A 15,591-nucleotide genomic window follows, 5' to 3' on the forward strand; every position below is an offset into this window, starting at 1 on the left:
AGAAAGTTGGTTTTAGATATTTTTTTTGTTTTTTTTTTTAATTTATTAAATATTTTTTCAATTAACTAATTTGTGACTTGTGTGATTTGTGTTGTGTTCATATTTAGTGCTCAGTTTTTCTCTCTCTACAATGTTCAACTAAACAAGCCGAGGCTTTTACTTTTTGCACTTCCATAATTTTTTCATGCACTCCCTCCATTTTCAAAATATCTTTTGTGAAAGTGATTTCTATTTAGAAAAAAATTCAGAAACGGTAACAAGAACAATAATGATATGATTCAATTTGTGAAGGATATTTAAGCCTTTTCCTATTATTGTGGGGGTTGCATGTTTATAACTTTTGGTTTGACTTAGTTATTCTATCCTTTTTGCTAATTAAGGAGGATGATTTTTAAAATTCATTAATGGTTTTAAACTTGCAATTTTCAATAAAATTATATTTTAATTTACATATGCCCATCTTAAATTTATTAGAATAGTAACGGAAAACTCATTATTTAATATACTTAATAATATACTTATATGAGAAGGCTTAAAAATAATATACCTTTTTTAAAGAGAAAAGAAAAATATTATATTATATACATAGTACTTAGGACAAGGGTGAAAAATTATGGGGCCGGGGAAATGTGATGAGTCTAAACTTGTAAAATTTTGGGTATATATAATGAAACTTTATGAGAATTAAATTAAGTACGTTTTTTTAATTTTTTACAAAACTATTTCATATTAATAAATAAAAAAATAGAAATGATCTGATTAGATATTTTTTATTTTTTCTTTTTGGCGTTATTTATTATTTCATCTCTTATTTTCATATGAAAAAAAAAAAGTTAAAGTACAATTTCATTAATTTTTATTTATTTATTTTGTTTCATTCTTGTAGAAGAAAAAAAATAATTTTATCTTATCTCACTTAATAATAAAAGATTAGCTTGATAAGATATAATATTTTATCTTACGAAGCTTTTGTATACTGATTTATTTTAAGAACATAAAAAAATTAATTATATTTTTTTTTTCATAACCAATTTTAATTTTGATTTAACTATCATATATTTATTTTTTATTAATCATGCTTATCAATATTTAATTTCTCTATCTAGTTTAAAATACATTCAAGTATATATAAAAAAAATCACTTGTAACATTCTTATAAACAAAATTTATCTTTTAGATTTCAGTAATACAAAAAATTAGTTTAAAACTTTAACTTTTGTATTTTGTTGTTGAAGTTTTAACCATCAATTGAAGGTTTTATCAATCATGAACTATACTTAATTAATAGTTTAATTAGTCCTACTTTAACTTTTTATATTTCTATAGTTGCAAGAGAAAGATGTTTTTTTTTTTATAATGAAGGTTATCAAAATAAGATTGTGTGGTACTCTTTTGATCCCATGCAATAAAACTTCTCTTCACTTAAGTATATATTTAACTTGTTGATCCAAGCTAAGTAATTTTTGGTGTATCTAATCGTTTATCTCCTATTCTCACTATATAAATCTTTTTCTTTCTCAATTTCATGATCCTAATTTCCCTTAACCTTTTATCACAAAATACCATGATATGTAATTTTTTCAAGTCCATGTTGAATGGAGATTTCCCTCTTGATAGCATTTTTAATTCCTCCTTTTTTTTTCTTGTCGAAAAAGAATATATAGATTAGGCTACTATCATTGTAACACAACCGAAATGTTGAAACATGCACTAGTAAGAATATACGGAAATTATCTTATATTGTTGATGAGACAGAAACATGGTATTACCTAACATTTGTTTTATTTGCATTTATTGGTGTTAGTGTCACAAATGCCATATTTATTAATTATATCTCCATATTAATTTTATAACATTCTTTTTTCTAGAAATGCAGTAGGCACTAGCTATAAGCCAAATAGACTCTCTTGGGAGAACTTGGATTGAATAATGGAGAAATTTTAATTAGGTAGGAAGAAGTGGAAGCTAAAATAAACACCTAATTTTATGTTTCCTTGTCGGTTTAGGTTGAATTTGTGGCTATGAATGTGACCAAATTCAAAGACAATGCCATAATGGCTCACTTCCATCATCAATCTTTTTTATGGAAGGATGAGTGTCCACTATCTATCATACTACAATATCATGTTTTCCCACTTTCATTTTTGTCAAGTAAATTACACTTTTATTAAGTTAATTTGCTGTTTTTTCAACTAAAAGTGCAAGTTTATCATCATTTACCTATTTAGGTTAAATTTAATACATACATTTTTTTTTATAAATAACTATTATTTGAAAAAGTGGTACAATGTGTTTTCAGTGGGTCTTATTAATACCCAAGATGAAAGTATTTTAGCCAAAAATGAAATCAACTTGAATAAGTTGAATCCCTTGATTTAGAAATGACCTAAACTCTATGAACATAGAGTCTTTCAACACACATTATACACTCAATTATTCTATTATAATTAAGAGCATTTTGAATCTCATTTGATTTAGAGTTATGTTTGACTAAAATCAATTTAAAACTATAGTTGGAAAAACACATTCTTTTAATTATGAAAAAACATATTAAAAATGAGAAAGAAAAACATCTTTCATGTCATATATATATATATAGAGAGAGAGATTTGAAAACAGAAATAAAAGTAAAAATATATATGATACTAACTTTTGAAATATACAAAACAATGAAATGGTTTTTTTTTTTATTTGGTTGTATGGTTAGAAAATTTGTATTTGGAACTATTGTACTTAAAATATGTCTTTTTCATATTCAAATGTAGAAGACTTTTTGTCTGATCCGTTGACTATGCATACTTTGTCTCTTAACTTTTACTATAAGCTTTATGTAAGTATTTGAAAATTATATTTCTTAAAATATGATCAGTCATTCATATATTTGTGTGTGTAGTTGGACTTTGCCAACAAATATAGAATTATTGTAAAAAACACTTTGAACTTGAAATTTTCAAAATTAAAATTACTCACCATTAGATTTAGGGCATCATGTTTTTTGCCATTGGATGAAGAATGTGCGATCACGTGATTATGATTTGGTAGTCCTTCCTTTTTCTAATTTTTATTTAACCAAACTTAAAGAATTTAATTTGAGGGTGATAATTGTTTTTTAATGAAAAAGTTGTAGGTATATTGTCCGCTTTGGACCAAACCCTCACACATACAGATACACATAAGTCTTCACACTGATACAATATATTGTCCACTATGGGTCAAACTCTCACGGATTTGCTTTTGATACCACCTATGTGTATATAAATTCATGTTCATCTCTCATTTTTTTTTATATGAGACTTTGTTTGTACCAAAAAAATTGTATTATCTTGCAAATTAATTTAATCTAAACATGTAATCTCAAGTTTTCCTGTTCGGATCGAAAATACAATTATTTTACTGTATATATCGCATAATATGTCACTTATTATCCGATTAGAATAAGTGATTTTTATTTTTAATATCATATAACAGAAATTCTGTATATCAGAACTATTTTTTAGTTAAATCATATTAGGAGTAATTAAAAAACCTTAACATGTATTTCAAAATTCATCCATCATATCTAATCGTACGTGACATCATAAAAGAGAGAAAAAAAACAACCTATGTCAAATGGAAAAAATACTCTTATTTCTACCACTTTTTTTTTTTTTTTATCGTCAACAGATTTGAATTAAGTAAATGTTCCAATCCATATATAATATATTAAAAAGTAATATTCAAACCTCAATATTTTGTATTACATCCTTATTAATATGAAAGATTTTACACAATATCTTAAACATACAAAAACAATTTAATCAAACTTCCTTAATCATAATTAAAGACTTGATCTTCTAAAATTGATAACTCTTCTGTATGTAGTAATAATATTGTGGAAAATATTATCTCTGTTAATTTTCCAAATGACTCGTGTCTTGGAACATGATCATTAAGCTCAACTATTAAATTTGGAAATATTATAACTAGTGTTTTCTCTTGTTTTGTGGACAAAAAAATGTGTAGAATAATAATTTTCTTAGAAATATAATAGTAATTGACTTTATAGAGTTTTTTTTTTCTATTTTAATATATATTTTCAAAATTCTGTGTTTTGATTTAACTTTTAATTATGTTTATTGCGTTGAAAAATGTTTTGAAAACTATGTACTTAAGTTTGAAAATTTTTATATTAGACATCATATATTTAGTGATTTGGTTATTCTTGTATTTTTTTTTTCTTTTTTTATATATAAGTTGCTCTTCGTGCAAATTATGTATCAAAAAGAATTGATAGATTAATGTTTTGACACCATGAAAGAGTTTTGATAGAGATTATATTGAATGAATTGAGTTCATGAAATTCAATTTTTAATATATTTTTATTTTATTATCAATTATTAATTATATTACATCAATTGATATAATTGAGTATGTAAAATAATGACAATGTTTTAATATACACATATCATCACAAAATGTGAAATATATAGTTTTTTTTTTTTTTAAATAAGAACTTCTCTTTATCTATTTATATTCTCTCTTTTTTTTCCTTTCTAATTTTTACAAATGATTTCTCCTCTTTTATTCCACATATTGTATGAGTTAAGATGAACAAAATGTAAATAATTATCGAGTAATAAAAATTTGTTTGAAAGCAATAAATTATCCTTTTTTTAATTGGAATGGATCATAATCCTAAGATAAAGTAATGTTTAAAAGCATTAAACTTGGTCATGATCCTATTTCACATCAAAAGATAGTGATCTTCAATTTGTTAACTGGCCTTAATGGTGTTTTTCCTCTGTCTTTGTGCCACACATCAAACACTTCAGACAAAAAATACAACAATATTTAAATACTCTGAATTTATGAAAAACACAAAAACCAAATCTGAAATAATTATTATTTAATGGAGTTGAATCTGATTACCCTATTATATTAACACATTATTAGTGTAACTTATTGTAAAAAAATCATTTAATTTTGTTAATTTATGGGAAAAAAGTTTGAAAATAAACAATTACTTCAACGAAGATAATACCAACAAATATATTTAAATACTATTATTATAGAATTAAATTGACAAAAGAAAATAGAAAATTGAAATTTAGATGCCAAAGAAAGAATCGACACGAGTACAGCTATTATTCAAAAATAAGTATGAAAAATCAAGATATATTGTTATTTGTACTAGAGATTTAATAATGACAAAATAAACTCACGAGTCACGAGTTTTTCGGAAATTATTTAATAAAAATAATTATGTGTTTGAATTATTTCACTTTCTTTTATGCAGACAAACTGATTCTTTGATATTCCACATTAACCAATACCGATTCACTCATTGAGATTCCTTTTTTTTTTTGTTATTATTATTTTATTATAATATTCTACGAAACATAATTGATGTAATTTTGGAAGGACTTTGTAGGAAAAAAATCGGGTAAGATTATCCGTACTCGTATCGGTATCTATTTTTTTACTTTTAAATATTAATTAATTAATTTTTGTAAAAATTATGTTGAAATAATGTTATCACATATTATATTTATATAACATATTTAATGTTAAATATTTATAAATAAATGGTGATTCTATAAATTTTAAATCAAATAATTTAAGTAAAAGTAAAAAAACTATATACAATATTATATAATTACACATAAATAAAATAATTTATTCTCGGAACCTAGTTAAAAACGTGCACGGGAGATGCTAAAATTCATGACGTCATCATTTCAGTGGCTGACGCAAGATGAAAAAACACGTGCAACTGTACCATTTTCATAATAAATAAACATACATTTTAGCTAAATTATATTAGTAAAATTAATTTTTACCACGTCTTAATGAAAAATTAAGCCACACATAGCAGTATAAAATAATTTCATATTTTCCAACAGATTTGTTTGAAACCACAACTATGTGATAATCTAAGTTATTTGCTTTTAACTATCATGATAATCTCTGATTGATTAGCTAATTTAAAATCAGTTGTTATGAAAATAACTTGCTTCAGCTATGGCTGATGATGAAGTTAACACAATCCAAATCCAAACAGAAATGAAGGCATGCTAAAACCAAAAGCTGCGGCAGAGTGAGCTGAGGAAGATGACGACGACATTGACAACCTTTTAAATACTATAATACTATTTGCATGCGTGTCGTGCCCTTCAACGCCTGCAATAAATAGAACCCATTAACGAAGTTGCTCTTCACTTTTTCTCTCCCATTTAACTTGATTCTCTTCCCACTCTTCAAGTTTATCAATTTCAAAAAGTCACAACTTCCTCTTACTTTCACTCTTATCTCTTCACGAAGCGGCCAAGCAACAACGTCTTGCACTAACACGCATGCATGTGGAAAAAAGAAACAAGAAACTGATACATTAAGTGCTGCAAGAGTTCAGATTGATTTGCTTGTCTTAGAAAACCAACCCCATTTAAGTTTTTCCCTTTTTCCTTTAAACTACATCCTAAAGCCAGGTTTGGTATTTGCTTCAAGATAAGTTTCTTAAGAAAACCAGTGTCTTCAAATATATAAGAAGTGAAAACAAAAAGGGAATAATTTCCTTGTTGGTTTTGTTTGTTCTTTCCCCAAAAGGCAATGAGAGCGACACGTATTCTGTTTGTTTTGCTTTGGTTCTTCTGCGTTTATTCTCCTCCTGCGTTTTGCGCAAATGTCACGTATGACCACAGAGCATTGGTCATTGATGGCAAGCGCCGAGTCTTGGTCTCTGGTTCTATTCATTACCCTCGTAGCACACCAGAGGTTCTGCTCATTATCCTCTTTATGTGTCTGTGCAATGTTACACGTTCACCTTCTTTCTTTCTTTTTTACCTGTGTTCCTGAAGTCTGGACTCAAAAGGGGTGGTGTTTGTTGTTGCAGATTTGGCCAGACCTCATTCAGAAATCCAAAGATGGAGGACTTGATGTGATTGAGACTTATGTTTTCTGGAACTTACATGAACCAGTTCAGGGGCAGGTTCTGTTTTTTCTAGTTCTGTTTTTTCTAGTTCTGTTAATGCTACTATTACCATTTTTATGTTGTTTCAGTCCTTTACTGTCTCTCGCATTCTATTGAGTTTTTGGGTGTGTTTTCTCATTTTTCAAACTAGTAAAAAGTGTATGGAGGGTTCAAACCATAACCAAAAGTAAAATTCTGCAGCTTAGGAAAATAAAGTATCGTTGTTTAACGTATTTTTATACTGTTCATAAAAGTATAAGTTCAATTTGGGTAGAGTACTTTTTGAGTGTCAATTAAAAGTCATAGATTGGAACAAACAACTCTTAGAGTTGGGGTCTTGTGAACAAATGAATGATGGAGTGTGTGCTTTGGGTTGGCAGTATAATTTTGAAGGTAGGGCAGATTTGGTTAAATTTGTGAAGACAGTAGCAGCAGCAGGCCTATACGTGCATCTCCGGATTGGTCCATACGCATGTGCTGAATGGAACTATGGGTAAAATATGATCTTTATACGTATTTTTTCACAAAGAAGTTTATATCTGATCTTGGCCTTTAACTTTTTTGAGCAGCGGTTTCCCTCTTTGGCTACATTTTATACCGGGAATTCAGTTCCGAACTGATAACAAACCATTTGAGGTTATTATTCCTTTCCTTTCTGCTTGTCTCATGTTGCTAATCTTCTTCCTGCTATCATGTGAAATTGAATTGTGTTCAGGCAGAAATGCAGCGGTTCACCGCTAAGATCGTGGATATGATGAAGCAAGANAACCTCTATGCATCACAGGGAGGACCAATTATTTTGTCTCAGGTTTTTCTTAAACTTCATTTAATACGTGTCTATTTTCTTTTAGAAGAAATCACGGCATCCACTGGTGGAGGAGTGGTAGACAGACATTCTCGAATTCTGAGTGGCCTACTGCATACTTTTTAACATGAAAAAGTTATGTAATGCCAGGTCGAAAATGAATATGGAAACATTGATGCGGCCTATGGTTCTGCTGCTAAATCCTACATCAAATGGGCAGCATCAATGGCAACATCTCTTGATACAGGGGTTCCTTGGGTAATGTGCCAACAGGCAGATGCTCCTGACCCAATTGTAAGTTTTCTCCTTTTAGCCATCAACGTAAACTGTTATGTAATTCATATTTTACTGCATTGTCTATTCTCCTGATTCCTGAATAGAGCAATCTTACTATGTTGTTGTCTGCACTTATCCTACTTGATTGTTTACTCCATAATTTGTAATCTTAACTGCACTCAGATTAACACATGCAATGGATTTTACTGCGATCAATTCAAACCAAACTCTTACTCAAAACCAAAAATGTGGACTGAGAACTGGAGTGGATGGTTAGTGTCCTTTCTATATAAATCATTTAGTTATTTGAATGTCATACTCAAAATGTGGTCTGATTGATTGTGTATCACTTTCTCAATCAACTGTACTTTTCTTTTTTGTTGCAACCTTTTGAATTCTGTGAAACCGTAGGTTTCTTTCGTTTGGTGGTGCTGTGCCTTACAGACCAGTGGAAGATCTTGCTTTTGCCGTGGCACGCTTTTACCAGCGAGGTGGAACTTTTCAGAATTACTATATGGTAATACAATATTGCATGTTGTTTAATGAATTAAGCTATTCAAGATAGGAAAAGAGCTGATGCTTTCTACTTTTTCTGTTCCTTGCTTGGAAAAAAGTACCATGGAGGGACTAATTTTGGCCGAACTACCGGTGGACCTTTCATTTCTACTAGTTATGATTATGATGCTCCAATTGATGAGTATGGTATGGATTCTTTAAACCTTTGTATCGATTCTATAGAATTATATAAACTGTTTAAGTTTGATTCTATATGAAGTCATGAAGATGAGCAAACAGTTTTACAATGAAAATATGTTTTTAAAATGTCTGAACTGTATGATGCAGGAATTGTTAGGCAGCCAAAGTGGGGACACCTTAAAGATGTGCATAAGGCCATAAAGCTTTGTGAAGAAGCACTGATAGCGACTGATCCAACAATTACAACTCCTGGACCAAATATAGAGGTGATAAGCGGACGGGATCTCTGGATTATCTTTTGAAGCCTTAAATGTTTCATATAAGTTAAAATCCAGTTATTCCAAAGACTTAAGCTGTTGAGTGAGATGAGATGAATTGTTCAGTTACCTTCTTTAACATTTACTATTCAAAATCCAGGCTGCAGTTTACAAGACCGGATCTGCATGTGCAGCCTTCCTTGCCAACATTGCCACATCTGATGCAACAGTGTCCTTTAACGGAAATTCATATCACTTGCCTGCATGGTCTGTGAGCATCTTACCAGACTGCAAGAACGTAGTGCTCAATACTGCAAAGGTTTGCCTCGTCAACTTCCCAATAAAAATAGATGGTTAAATTGAATCAAGTTACTTTCAAAATGAATGCTCAATCTATCTACACTTTAGATATTTTCTAGTCCAAGAAATAGTTTAACCTACAGTTATATTACGGTATGGCAGATTAATTCTGCATCTGTGATTTCAAGCTTCAGAACTGAATCCTTAAAAGAAGAGGTTAGTTCTGCCTCAGGATGGAGTTGGATTAGTGAACCCGTCGGTATTTCAAAGGATGATTCATTCTCCAAATTTGGATTACTGGAGCAAATAAATACAACCGCTGATAAAAGTGATTATTTGTGGTACTCGTTAAGGTAAACAGTATGCCTTCAAGGCTGAGGAGTTTTTCTTCGGAATTTCACTATCCCACATAACACTTCAATATTTTTCTGCAGCATTGATGTGGAAGATGATGCTGGTTCTCAAACTGTCCTTCATATTGAATCCCTTGGTCATGCCCTACATGCTTTCATAAATGGGAAGCTTGCAGGTAAAATAAAATTAAAAACAACGACATCTAATGACAATGTTTGGTTTATTGTCCCTTGTCTATCTTCAATTTGTAGACTTCATTGTATAAATTGATAGATAAGTAACATCATCCCAAAATTTATTCTCTTTTAGGATGTAGTGAAATACATACAAAGTTAATAGAGTAGACATCAATTGCTCGTCATTGTTTCTTCCTAAAATGTTCAACTTTTTCTTTATTTCAACGGAATATTGTGTGATTTATACTTTATTTCACGACATCGCAAATTATTCCGTGATTTAACCAGTAATACTCATCTGTGACATTATGGACAACTTTTTCAGGGAGTGGAACTGGCAACAGTAACAAAGCTAAGGTCGCAGTAGACATCCCCATCCAACTAGTGGCTGGGAAGAACATAATTGATCTTCTGAGTCTAACAGTGGGACTTCAGGTTTGCCTTTACTTCTTATGTTGTATACAAGAATGTAAGGTTGAGGCAATTTTGGTTTATATATGTTTTGGGTTGTTAATCCCTCCTCATATCCTTTCACTTCTTCATCAAACGTGTTCTCTTGCTACATCAACTAATACAAACCTTACGTGCTTCAGAACTATGGAGCCTTTTTTGACACATGGGGAGCGGGGATCACTGGTCCCGTGATATTGAAAGGTTTGAAGAATGGAAGCACTGTTGATCTCTCCTCCCAACAGTGGACATATCAGGTTAGTCTCAGCTTAGTTCTTTTCTTTCCCATTTTGAGTTTTGTTTACTCAATTAACTGAACAGATACAACTGAAATAGTAAATTCGACTTCTGTTTTCCTCTTTTTATTGAACTCATGCATAGACAGAATACACCATCTGTATTTTTGTAAATTCAGGTTGGCCTTAAAGATGAAGATTTAGGTCCATCAAGTGGAAGTTCTGGACAGTGGAATTCACAATCTGATTTACCTATAAATCAACCCTTGACTTGGTACAAGGTAATCCTTACATGAATATAGCATCTATTAAAATTTTCGAGTTTTCCTAAATTATTCTCGAACTGCTATAACTGCATAAGCTGACAGAGAGTATCACTGCACCTATTTGCCATGCTTATTCAACCATGTTTGCATCTGATATCTTCACAATCACATACTTTAAAGAAAATTAAGGGAATGGTATAGGACAAATTATTTTACTGCTAACTAATGGTAATACATGTTGTATTAGACAAACTTTGTTGCTCCCTCGGGAAGTGATCCAGTTGCTATTGACTTCAAGGGGATGGGAAAAGGAGAAGCTTGGGTGAATGGACAGAGCATTGGGCGATACTGGCCTAAATTTGTCTCTCCAAATGGCGGTTGTGCTGAGTCTTGCAATTATAGAGGAGCCTATAGTTCATCCAAATGTCTCAAGAACTGTGGGAAACCATCACAGACGTTGTAAGTAGTTAGATATTTTGTATTAGAGAAGTTGAAACTTGAAATTCATCCTGAATTCTTTGAAGGAACTGAAGACAATCCTGTTAAATACTAATTGAGCAACTAATCCTGCAGATACCATGTACCAAGATCATGGTTACAACCAGATACCAACACACTTGTATTGTTTGAGGAAAGTGGAGGTGACCCTACGCAAATCTCTTTTGCTACAAAACAGATAGGAAGAGTGTGTTCACATGTATCCGAATCTCACCCTCCACCTGTAGACTTGTGGAATTCAGAAACAAAAGTAGGGCCTTTACTGTCTTTGGAGTGCCCTTATCCTAATCAGGTGATCTCTTCCATTGAATTTGCAAGTTTTGGAACGCCTTATGGGACTTGTGGAAATTTCAAACATGGACGGTGCAGAAGTAATAAGGCTCTATCCATTGTTCAGAAGGTGTTGTCCTCTGTCCTCTTTAAAATTTCATATAAGCTTTTTGTGTAGTTAATTTGACTTTTGTTCATTTGGATTATACTGACTCTTACGAATATTAATTAACAGGCCTGCATTGGATCAAATAGTTGTAGCATTGGATTATCACTTAATACATTTGGAGATCCATGTAAAGGAGTAGCAAAGAGTTTAGCTGTTGAAGCTTCTTGTGCATAGACATTTCGCTTAAAACCTTCCTACTTCCTAACTTGGACTAAACTGAAAAGAACTCTGCACTCCAAGTGTCTTGTACTCTTTATTGTAGATGATCCCTGATAAGCCAATGTAAAATGCTATTCTGGTAGTAAACCGGGAAAACAGTGTATATTTATTTAATATAGAAGGAAAGTCTCGCTTATGCATGATGTGTGACAGTGCTATGTTCTAAAAAGCCATACAAGAAATTGTTCTCTTAATTAACAGTACGGCTATTTTCTGATAAGATAAGCTGGATAAATAAATTTACTTGCAATTGAAAGTTTCCCTAAAGCAAAACAAATCATATATGCAGTACATATAATTAAGTTCCATTTCCGAATGTTTGGCCTTTATTTGTCTATACTCGTCACTAAGTTAGAAACCAAATTATTGGCATGTCAGCAATTGGTTCAGGAAACTTTATCATGAATATTGAGGATATCAGCACTCACCATGTTCTTCGTTAGTAGTAAACCTCTGCAACAAAACCAGAACATTACTAGACTCCCTGCCAAAAACCCTTTCTTCAATTAAAAGAGGGCAAGCTGGTGAAAAGGAAGATTGCACTATCGCAATAGAATTACATTTGTCAATGTAAAAAGCAAGGGTTGGGAAGCGGATGTGATCGTATTGACTTCTACAAAGCGTATTGCAAGAAACATAGTCAAAAAGTGAAGACCATCATCATTTTAGATGACCTGGTCAAGTCTCCAGTGAGTTCTATGGTTTCCTCTCCTCCCATTCATCCTAGTAAATTGAGACCCTTTAGAAGGGATGTGGACCAAGTCACAACCGTTGGTCCAAGAAATGAAATTATCACAAGATTACCGCTAAGGGAGACAACTTCCTTTCTTTTCATGAGCACCCAAGACACAGTTAAAATCACCTATGAAACTCCAAGGGCCAGCATGATTCTATTAAAGCTTAAGTTCCTCCCAAAGGTTGTGCCTATGAATGTGACATGTACAGGTATAGACAGTTAAAAAAATGTTTTGATCATTCAAATTTAAGGAGAAGGATACGTCTTGATGTGGGACAGACAGGGTAGAAGGCGAGATGTGATTGCACAGAGGCACCAAAGGTTTGGAGGGGCAGTCCTCCTATTGTTAACAACAAAGAGCTTCAAAGATATACTATTCCCAAAGGCTACATGAGTCTTTAATGGTTCAACCCAAGGTTCAGCAATTATTACGAAATCTAGTTTGTGATTCACAAAACTAAGTGCTGTCCTAGAGGCAGGATTGCCTATTCCTCTAATACTCCAGAAAATTGTCTTCATGAGGAAGTATTTTTTGAAACTTCCTGGGAGGATTTTTTTTGTTAGAGATCTACCAGAATTTGAATGTGCAGCTTTCTTAAGCTTTTACCTTCCAAATTTGGAGATGACCACGGTGAAATCTGGATTTCTATCCGCAAGCTGTCCTTAGTTGCCATGATCTGAGATCTCATCCTCATCTGTCAATCAAAACTCATCGCGTTAGACCATAATCTCACCTTGAAGATTGCTTGCTAGATCAATATAAATGAAGATCCTAGAATAATAACCAATAAATCTGTTTTTGGTAGAGGCATCAAGAGTGATGGGTGTACCTACCCCAGCTGCAATCCCGAACAAAATTTATGGTCTCCAATACACTTGTGGAAGGTCGAAGAATCGAACCCAAGTTTGAGCATGTGTCAAAAGCAGCCTGTTCGGGCTGAAATCCTTGTCCCATAGGCACAAACGAAGGAGAGCTGGTTGGAGGTTCTGGATTCCTTTGGCTAAGATTAAACTTCCATGAAGATTGTTCTTGCAATTGAGAAGCCCTTTTCTGTATTCTTTTCTCGTAATCTTTATGGAGACACAATTGCATTTGATGCAAGGCTTGAGTAACCGACTTAAGGGTAAGTCACATGAAACAGAGAGAGCCTGTGCCAAGGATCGTTCTTGGGGATGATGGAACCCTAGCAGAGCTCACATGTGTGCTCTCCGTACACGACTTTGTTGGAGAAAACCCTTTCAACACATACAGAAAGAAAGGCTTATCAAAAACTACATATTGTTTTGTGAATTAAAATAATTTCATGTCTATGATATTAACGAGCCTTCCCATGTTCATCATCCTTGCCCAAAACGAATTGCAACCAAAGTACTACGCCATTATGTATAAATGTTTGGTTTTAGGAGTGTAATATCCATTTGACTGAAGAAAAAGGAATGTAATTTCCATAACATATCAGACCCGTGTGTATGGTTCGTATAATCAATGGGAATTGATTGTGGAAATTGTTTTGCCTGCTCATGATGATAGATCAACAATTCTTTCCTTCACCTATCTTCACTGCTGAAAAAGGTAGTGTTTGATTACAATGGTTCGATCATAAAAACAACACTGCTCCATGATTTCATCCAATTATCATAATTGATGCAACGCCTCAATATCCTTACCAGCTAGCAACTGTGTGTATGTTCAGAAATCACAATATAAGGTTTTAAAACAAAGCCTTTCACCTAACTATCATTGTCTCACATTCCCATATTTGCTCTATAAAAGCCATGTCTGCCGTATCATCATTGCATCAAGAGCTCGTTGGTGATACAAATCCTGCATCTGTTGTTTTCCAAAAGCACCACAGCCTTCATACACGAAAACTAAAATGACGATGCAAAAGCAATCTCTCTTCTCCTTCTCACTAGCTTTGCTAGTTTCATTTTTGTATTTCACCAACTCTTCAGCTCAGTTATCACCGGCTGCTTCCCCTCTAAAACCACCCCAATCTACCCCTACACCACCAGCTGCAGCCCCTAAACCATTGGTTCCCTCGTTGCCAGAGTCACCAAGTGATGCAACCCCTGACACTGCAGCAGCTGTTGACATTGTTGGAATCCTGAGGCAGGCCAAGTCATTCAACATCCTTATCCGTCTCATGAAAACCACTCAATTGATCAACCAACTCAATGCACAGCTCCTCACCACTAAGTCAGGTGGCATCACCATTCTTGCACCTGATGACAGTGCCTTCTCTGAACTCAAAGCAGGCTTCCTCAACTCTCTTTCTGATGGCCAAAAGCTCGAGCTCTTACAGTTCCATGTTCTTTCAGAGTATGTGTCTAGCTCCAACTTTGATACTTTAACCAACCCTGTGAGAACACTTGCAGGAGCTAAACCTGGAAAGGTGGAACTGAATGTGATAAGTTATGGAGGGAGTGTGAATATCTCAACAGGGGAGGTTAACACCACCATCACTGGCATTGTATACACAGATAAGCATCTTGCTATTTATAAGGTAGGAAAAGTGCTTCTTCCTATGGACTTCTTTACAGTGGCCAAGGCACCTGCAAAGTCACCCTCTTTAGCACCAGAACCATCTGCAAAGGCTCCTAAAGCAGATAAGGAAAATTCACTGTCCCCAGACTCCTCAGAATCATCTCAGATTAATTCCACAAAGGATAACTCTGGCACAGTGAAAACCATTGTGTATGGAAAGTGGCTGTCCCTTGTTCTTGGAGTAATTCTCGTGACTGTTTTCTCATCATAAACCAGAATAGACTATAATCCATTATATACCATTCAGTTATATTCAAGAGTGCTATGATTTCATGCGTGAAAGGAGTGAGTGTTGAGTACTATTGGTGGTGAATTTATCAGAGTGGATTTGGGATCTGAGATTGTGTATCCCTCTGGTTTTATTATGAGATATGCTATGCTTGTTTCAA

The 15,591-nt window shown here is 32.8% G+C and overlaps 2 protein-coding genes across 2 annotated transcripts; both read left to right on the forward strand.

The window, feature by feature from the left end:
• The first annotated feature begins 6,065 nt into the window (after window positions 1-6,065).
• Window positions 6,066-12,061, forward strand: LOC106756230 (beta-galactosidase 8). Its single transcript, XM_014638561.2, has 19 exons — window positions 6,066-6,750; window positions 6,869-6,964; window positions 7,327-7,439; window positions 7,516-7,582; window positions 7,662-7,754; window positions 7,902-8,045; window positions 8,211-8,299; window positions 8,439-8,544; window positions 8,642-8,729; window positions 8,871-8,989; window positions 9,141-9,299; window positions 9,443-9,633; window positions 9,715-9,809; window positions 10,136-10,245; window positions 10,404-10,517; window positions 10,676-10,777; window positions 11,010-11,221; window positions 11,336-11,660; window positions 11,766-12,061. The coding sequence occupies exons 1-19, from the start codon at window positions 6,586-6,588 to the stop codon at window positions 11,871-11,873; spliced, it is 2,496 nt and encodes an 831-aa protein (XP_014494047.1). The 5' UTR covers window positions 6,066-6,585; the 3' UTR covers window positions 11,874-12,061.
• Window positions 12,062-14,428: 2,367 nt separating this feature from the next.
• Window positions 14,429-15,591, forward strand: LOC106754926 (fasciclin-like arabinogalactan protein 12). The gene has a single exon (XM_014636998.2). It carries the CDS (start codon window positions 14,532-14,534, stop codon window positions 15,411-15,413), a length of 882 nt encoding a protein of 293 aa, XP_014492484.1. The 5' UTR covers window positions 14,429-14,531; the 3' UTR covers window positions 15,414-15,591.

The sequence above is a fragment of the Vigna radiata genome, chromosome 2, assembly GCF_000741045.1.
Source record: "Vigna radiata var. radiata cultivar VC1973A chromosome 2, Vradiata_ver6, whole genome shotgun sequence".
NCBI lineage: Eukaryota > Viridiplantae > Streptophyta > Magnoliopsida > Fabales > Fabaceae > Vigna > Vigna radiata.